The sequence below is a fragment of the Rutilus rutilus genome, assembly GCF_951802725.1.
Source record: "Rutilus rutilus genome assembly, chromosome: 5".
Taxonomy (NCBI): Eukaryota; Metazoa; Chordata; class Actinopteri; order Cypriniformes; family Leuciscidae; genus Rutilus; species Rutilus rutilus.
The window spans coordinates 12,955,842-12,964,251 of record NC_140213.1 but is presented as its reverse complement, the minus strand read 5'-3'; the positions used below and the strand labels follow the sequence as shown (position 1 = coordinate 12,964,251).

Below are 8,410 nucleotides of genomic sequence, written 5' to 3'. Positions count from 1 at the left end.
CAAGGCAAGTAAAACTATTGCAACTTTTTTTTTTTTTAAATGCTGGGAAAATATACTCTTGTTCCATGTAGTTACAGGGTAAGTATGACATTGCGGGCTGTAAATTAAAGTGGTGCTTCTTACCCTCTTGTTCCGTGTAGTTACAGGGTAAGTATGACATTGCGGGCTGTAAATTAAAGTGGTGCTTCTTACCCTCTTGTTTCATGTAGTTACAGGGTAAGTACAATAAAAACACATACACATACACAATCTGATATCACTCGGAAAACTTTATTTGAAAAACAACTTATTTCAAAACGGATTTACAGCACTTTGTTTCTCTTGCTTGGTTTCCTCCTCCTCTTGTTCCTCTTCTTCTGAAGTGAAACGATAAGCGTTTGTAAGAAAAATACCAAATATTTAAAAATTTTAAACTGTAGACTATCGCTTCCGACCAACTGTCACCTGCGCGTTCATGAGAGGGTTGAGAGAAAGTATAAATACAAGTTGTCCGCGTCCGAGCTGCGCAGCTGTCGTGTACGCGTCCAAACTGGAGTATAACAGAGGCTTAAAGCGTGACGTAAGCGTGACGAAAAACCAATGTTGAATTATTATTTTTTTTAAATGTTTTTATTATTGCTCACAACAAAATACAAACAATAACAGATAATAATAATGAAAAACAAACCATGCAGAAGAACAGAGACACCAGTTCTCGAGCACGTTTCACATCAAACTCCCGCGAGAATGCAATGAACGCTAAGCTTCACCAAACGCGAAGCCATTCAAGCCGACCCTATGAAGCCGACTCTCATGCACTCGCTGGTGAAAGTTGGTCGGTAGCGAAAAGATGAGTAAATTATGAGAACATTTCTGGGTGTAGGCTACTGTATTTTCTTTTAATACATAATACAGAATAGAAAAAGACTCCTTAAGATTAGGCTAATCAGTGGAACGATAGAAAAAGAAGAGGAGGACCAAGAGGAGGAGGAAGCCATGCAAGAGAAACAAAAAAGGACAAAACATGCTACTTTATGTCAGGACTTTAGAATTTGAAATGAAAAGTTGATTTAAAAAAAAAAGATAATAAATTAAATAAATAAGAAGTGTAATATGTTGTAAATCTGTTTTGAAATAAGTTGTTTTTCAAATAAAGGTTTTCCAAGTGATGTCAGATTGTGTGTACATGTGTTTTTTATTGTACTTACCCTGTAACTACATGAAACAAGAGGGTAAGAAGCACCACTTTAATTTACAGCCCGCAATGTCATACTTACCCTGTAACTACATGAAACAAGAGGGTAAGAAACACCACTTTAATTTACAGCCCGCAATGTCATACTTACCCTGTAACTACATGAAACAAGAGGGTAAGAAGCACCACTTTAATTTACAGCCCGCAATGTCATACTTACCCTGTAACTACATGAAACAAGAGGGTAAGAAACGCCACTTTAATTTACAGCCCGCAATGTCATACTTACCCTGTAACTACATGAAATAAGAGGGTAAGAAGCACCACTTTAATTTACAGCCCGCAATGTCATACTTACCCTGTAACTACATGAAACAAGAGGGTAAGAAACGCCACTTTAATTTACAGCCCGCAATGTCATACTTACCCTGTAACTACATGAAATAACAGGGTAAGAAGCACCACTTTAATTTACAGCCCGCAATGTCATACTTACCCAGCAAGCAATAACCGTCTTTTCAACGTCTGGGTTAAATATAGACCCGATATAGTCCGGCTATGTGTAACCCAATTTTAGCCCAAATAACATTTAATCTGGATAAATGTATTTTTTTCCAAAATAACTTGTGAGATGTATGATATTCCATCATGTAAGCAAAGTCTACCGTGATTACAAGTTGTTTGGTTTACTTTATTTTAGGCTACATGTTATAGGCTGTGCGTAGCCACGATTTAGCTCGTATTCAGACCCGGCTATGCGTAACCCACTTTTAGCCCAAATAACATTTAATCTGGATAAATGTATTTTTTTCCAAAATAACTTGTGAGATGTATGATATTCCATCATGTAAGCAAAGTCTACCGTGATTTCAAGTTGTTTGGTTTACTTTATTTTAGGCTACATGTTGTGCGTAGCCACGATTTAGCTCGTATTCAGACCCGGCTATGCGTAACCCAATTTTAGCCCAAATAACATTTAATCTGGATAAATGTATTTTTTTCCAAAATAACTTGTGAGATGTATGATATTCCATCATGTAAGCAAAGTCTACCGTGATTTCAAGTTGTTTGGTTTACTTTATTTTAGGCTACATGTTGTGCGTAGCCACGATTTAGCTCGTATTCAGACCCGGCTATGCGTAACCCACTTTTAGCCCAAATAACATTTAATCTGGATAAATGTATTTTTTTCCAAAATAACTTGTGAGATGTATGATATTCCATCATGTAAGCAAAGTCTACCGTGATTACAAGTTGTTTGGCTTCCTTTATTTTAGGCTACATGTTATAGGCTGTGCGGAGCCACGATTTAGCTCGTATTCAGACCCGGCTATGTGTAACCCACTTTTAGCCCAAATAACATTTAATCTGGATAAATGTATTTTTTTCCAAAATAACTTGTGAGATGTATGATATTCCATCATGTAAGCAAAGTCTACCGTGATTTCAAGTTGTTTGGTTTACTTTATTTTACATGTTATATGTGTAGGCTGTGCGTAGCCACGATTTAGCTCGTATTCAGACCCGGCTATGTGTAGCCCACTTTTAGTCAAAACTGATTGTAGTTTTTTGCCAGGCAGTGCATGAAATGGTTGATATTCCATCATGTTCGCATTGGTATGATATCTACAAGGTTCAATATGTCATTTCACGACATGGTCGATCTGTAGTCACGATTTAGCTCCCAATTGGACGGCTATATGCGGTCTGCTTTAGCCCACCTGGCGAAATCAAAGCAATCTGGTCTACGTACGGTTTGGCTATAGCCCAGATTCAGACCAGCGATCTAGTATTATATTACTCTTTTAAATGTTTTCGCTCACACAGCTTAATATGTTTTATGTCAAACATTCATACACAATCTTCGATAAAAAATCAAATCAAATGCAATTGCATTTCCCAACCGCTAGATGGCACAATCGAAACACTACTGAGACATGTCTACTGGGACTACTGGCATTGCGCGACTAGATCACTTTAGCCAAATTTCGCGAAAACATTTCCGCCATTTTATTTTACACGAGGCAGCTGTCGGAGAGCAACGGTCTGAGTGAAAATCTGACCATTTATACTTCGATCTTGTAAGTATGCGTTTTATTTTTGATATGTTCATTGTTTAAATTAGTTAGTTGTTATAATGTGTAGGAACCGTGACATTTTAACATTAACATTGCAGAGTACTATTTTTCTCCAAAAAGTTAACGTTACCTGCACGTGTTATTGCAAATGTATAAATTCAATGAATGTGTAGCATGAAACTATGAAACTTATCATTACTATTTTTTTTATTATTAATAAGATACCAGTAGCCCCGTTTACATGTAGCATTGTATTCCGATTATAACCAGCTTAAAAGGCCAATCAGAATGAAAATGCTCCATGTCAACACCTCAATCGGATTAAAAATGCTCAAACCGATTGAAATTTCAGTCGGATTGAAGGGGGTGGAATAAACCTTTTCATGAACCGATCAAACGAAAAATTACACCATGTAAACGAGCTGATCCGATTACTTTGAGTGTGTCTTTCTGCGCATGCCTGGTTTTGACATCCCGGGCCGGAAATGTGTCGTCAGAAACATAATGGCGGCGGCGAAAACAAACTGGAATGCGACGGAGACAAACGTATTGATTAGTATTTTAAAAGAACAGAACATAATTGAACGACTGGATGGTAGAAAGTGTAGAAATTCTGACCTATTCAAAAACGTGCACGACAAACTTAAAGAAGTTGGTGTGGACCGTTCTGTCGAACAAATTAGAAATAGGTGGAAAACGTTAAAGTCGGCGTACTATAAAGCCAAACTGCACAACAACAGGAGTGGAGTGGATCCTACGAACTTCCCCTTCTATGACCAAATGGACGAAGTCATGGGTGGGCGACCACTATCCAACGTGGGAGAAAACGGAGTGGATGTTGGCTTTGAAGAAGCCCCTGATGTGGAGACCTTAGATGAGGCTAATGTTAACGTTTCTGGTAAGTTTTCCTTAACGTCACTACATGGCCCCTTTACTAGTCAGGAAAATAATTAAGTCAGTTAACCAAAATTATCAATACAGCGATGTACAAGTTTTGAATTTCAAGTGAAAGTATTCCAGGAAATGCCACTTTACTAAAACTTCATAATTATAAAAGTAGTTTGATCGGACTAACTTGCTTGCTTAAAAGCTACCCTTCACAAAAATTAACTATGGTTTTATTACATTAAACCATGTTTTTTTTTTTTTTTGCATATTTTGATTATCATTTGTATAACCACGCAAATACCATGGTTAAACTATGGTTCTTGTAGCAAAACCATTGTTAATTTGTTGATACCATGGTTTTACATGTTTTTTGTACATTTTTTTTAATTTAAAAGTAAACCCATGGTTAATTTCAGCAAAGTGTGAAGAATTGAAGCATATTTTGTTTGTAATGCTACAATTGTCCAGACAGCTACTGTTATTTAAAGTATCTTCTTTTAATCCCCATCACATGTAGATGATGAGCACAGCATCACAGAGGCGAGAGAGAATGATCCCACACAAGATGCATGTGAAGGGAGTTCACTTGCCAGTGATTCGACCGTGCAGAGCACTGCCAAAAAAAGTAAGTTGCATTCACATTAGCCGACACAAATTCTTTAATGCTTAATTTTATATAAACATTAATACATGATCCTTTACAGTCCCCACACTACCTTTGAAATATACCACATAATGAATAAACATGTATGTACATTGTATGTCAAAATTATGGTGTTTGCAATGCAGCAACTGTGTTAAGGCCAACTGAAAAGTTTACTGTTTTTAACAGGAAGCAAATCAAAATCAGCTTCCGGGTATGAGAGAGCACTGAGGACTTGGTCAGTTGATCAGCAGGCCTTCCTACAAGATTTGCAGTCATCCCAGAACAGATGGGTAGAGCAACAACAACAACAGAACAGAGAGCATGAAGAGAGATTTTTTTTTCGTTTTATTGAGGAAAATACACGCACTACAGAACGTCTAATTGGCCAGCTTTTCGATGGGTTGAGAGGAATTCTCCATGATTCTTCACAGGCAGCTCCACATCGGCACCCTTATCACCCACACACACAACATCCATACACACAGTCCCAACATCCATACACACAGTCCCAACATCCATACACACAGTCCCAGCATCCATACCCAAATTCTCAGCCATATCAACATCCCCATCCCGACCTAGATTAGGATAACAAATTAATAAAAGTACAAAAGTTTACCTCAGAAATATTGTTAAAATTGATTGTTCTACGAAAAACCCTTGTTCAATGAACAATAAAAGATTAGAACTGCTTACACAGAAACACACACAACCTCAAACATACATAAATTCATACATGCACATACACCCTCTATCTCAAGCATACATGTACACACACTCTTAAACAAAACAAAATCACACAAGCACATCACACATACACTACCTCAAGCATATACACAAGCCACTGTTCCTAGCACTAAATATTGCACTTTTGTAGGCAGTTTTGCCAAAAGTTGTTTTATATATTTTATTTTTTACAGCACTTGACAGCATTGTCACTTTTATTTATTATTTTGTATGAAAGACTTCTGATGTAAGATTCAGAAATATTTTGAATGTAGGTAATGCACTGTTACTTGGTGCTTTTCATATTTTTCTGTATGAAAGATTTCTGATTTAAGAACATTAAATACTTTTGAATTTCATTAAACATGTTCATACATATTTTGAGCCGTGTGTTTCATTTAGATGTTAAAGTAGGTGTCCTGTACGAAGGGGAAAGTGATTAGCCATATATCGGGTTAGAGCCTCCCTTGCTGTGTTGCCAGTAGCAGTTTCCTGCCTGTGCATTTGCAGACTTGGCTGAGGGTAATTTATTGTGGAGTCACGAAGTTCCTCCACCCAGTTGCTGTTGCAGAAATCTGCTTCTTTTTGGCAAAAATTGTGCAAGGCACAGCAGGTAGCGATCATAGTTGGTGCAAACTTGAAGTGGAAGTCACTCCTCTTAAGAAGTACCCTCCATCTTGACTTGAGGATACCAAAAGCCATTTCAACACCTACCCGGACAGAGCTAAGGTACACATTGAATGACTGCTGTGCCGGGGTCAAATTTGGTGAGTTGATATAGCCTTTCATGAGCCAGTCCAGGAGGGGGTAGGCAGGGTCACCAATAATTTGAAGCCTGACTTCTTCTCCCTCAATGTTCTTGACAGACTGAAAGAGAGGACCAGAAAAGGGTCAATTATTTTCAGTTGTGATTGTGTGTAGGCTCAATATTTGTCTTTGGTTTTTCCGTACTATAAAGTCCCATGAGAATGACAGTTAAGGCAATGACCCCACAGATCTGTTGTATTATTAACCCCTGTCAGCATTTTGTCATATACATCTCCTCAAGGTGTTTGTTCTGCTAAACACAATGTTTGCTAAACACACTGTGGGGTCATTGTTTGTTGGCAATGACCCCACAGATCTGTTGTATTATTAACCCCTGTCAGCATTTTGTCATATACATCTCCTCAAGGTGTTTGTTCTGCTAAACACAAAGGACATTTTTATGAATGTAGAAAACTGACTTGTGGGACACCACTGATTTCCATAGTATTTTTTTTTCTGCTATGGTGCCCCAAAACAGCCTGGTTACAAACGTTATTCAAATATCTTTTGTGTTCAGCAGAAGAAAAAAAATGCATACAGGTTAGGAACAACATAAGGGTGAGTAAATTATGACAATTACATTTTTTGGGTGAACTATGCCTTTAAAGAAAACCCTTTGCAAATAATGTTGATGTAGAAAAAAGTAAACTAAAAAAGGATTTAGTTAATGAAACGTAAAAAAAAAAAAGAAAAAAAAAGCTGTTAGAAAAACAAAATCCGCTAATTTTTCCTGCCAACAAAGCCTAATTGTATACACTGCCGTTGTAATTTGCAATATAGTATGTTATCTCTGATATATTACATTGACATATGGGTTATAGTGTGATTTATTTATTTTTTGTCCTTAAGGTCCCAAGTGTAACTATTTTGTGTACCAGTATAGTGCATAAATACATTTCTGAAAGAAAATAAATATTAAATTAGAAAGGTAAAATGTTAAAAATCCATCAAAAATAGACATCTGCCAATGTGTGTAGCTGGCAATACAGGCAACATGATAAATGTCCCTATTGACACACAAGAGTTAATTGAAACATTATTTACTGAAATGTATTAGCCAACTGTATACCTTTGGCAGCAGGTGAGCCCTTTGAAAGAGGTCAGACATGCGCAGAACGTTTGCGTCATGTGCACTTCCAGGCATTTTGCAGCTGATGCTCCTAAAACTAGAGGTCAACATCACAGGGTTAGACTATGAAATAAACGTTGAACCTTACATGACTCGTAATCATAATGACTGGTAATAACGTGATATTTAATAATAAATGTATTGGCAATGACATAAGATGATGATTAAATAGGCTACTCTTACTATTTAAGTAGTTTAAATGTCTTACCAGCATTTGTCATCCACTACAGCCTGTAGAACATAAGAAGGCCAGCCCTTTCTGTTGACGAAATCTTTATATCCATCAGACGGAGGGAGAATCGGGATATGTGTACCGTCGATAAGACCCATTACTTGCGGGACAGAATGCACTTCTTCAAAACTCCGGGCGATTTCGGAAGCCTCAACCTCATCTGGCATCCGTATAAAATCTCTTATCGGCCCATGCACCATTCCCTTACAAAAAATATATACAAACTTTTGTACAGTGCTCTTGTCAACACCGAATTGATTTGCCACGACACGGTATTCTGCACAGCTGCCGAGTTTGTATAAAACAATAGCGACACGCATAATTAGGGGAATGGGATTCCTGATGGTTACGTCTTCTGGGGCCATAAATTCCTCCACCAGTCCACACAAGCGTGTGAAAGACTGGCGTTTCATGCGAAAGTTCTGCTTCCATTCCAGGTCAGAAAACTCCAGTAGCACAACTCTCTCCCACCAGTCCTTACTACGAACCTTCATCCACATCCTTCTGGTCTTCCGAGGAGGGAGGGGTAGAAAATCGATACTTCGTATCACAGTACCGCCACAACTAAAGAGGCCAGCTTCTCGCACCCGTCGTCTTCTCAAAGTTTGCAGCAACAGCGCGTAGTCACGCTGTTGCTTGAATAATATCAGCACAATGCCTACAACTAGCGCGACGATTAAATGCACCATCTTGACAGGTTTGAAAACGCGGGAAATTATGAGCTTCCAGA

The 8,410-nt window shown here is 37.9% G+C and overlaps 1 protein-coding gene and 1 long non-coding RNA gene across 2 annotated transcripts; one reads left to right on the top strand and one right to left on the bottom strand.

Moving 5' to 3' along the window:
* The first annotated feature begins 3,731 nt into the window (after positions 1-3,731).
* Positions 3,732-5,869, top strand: LOC311291000. Its single transcript, XR_014627501.1, has 3 exons — positions 3,732-4,150; positions 4,658-4,765; positions 4,973-5,869. It is a non-coding gene; the product is annotated as an uncharacterized lncRNA (long non-coding RNA).
* A 41-nt stretch (positions 5,870-5,910) lies between these two features.
* On the bottom strand, positions 5,911-7,866 carry LOC311291093 (uncharacterized protein; the record flags this gene model as incomplete). Its single annotated transcript, XM_084409965.1, has 4 exons — positions 7,657-7,866; positions 7,389-7,485; positions 6,227-6,379; positions 5,911-5,931 (listed from the first exon to the last, which is right to left on the bottom strand). Exons 1-4 carry the CDS (start codon positions 7,845-7,847, stop codon positions 5,911-5,913), a joined length of 462 nt encoding a protein of 153 aa, XP_084266091.1. The 5' UTR covers positions 7,848-7,866.
* Between the last annotated feature and the right edge of the window lie 544 nt (positions 7,867-8,410).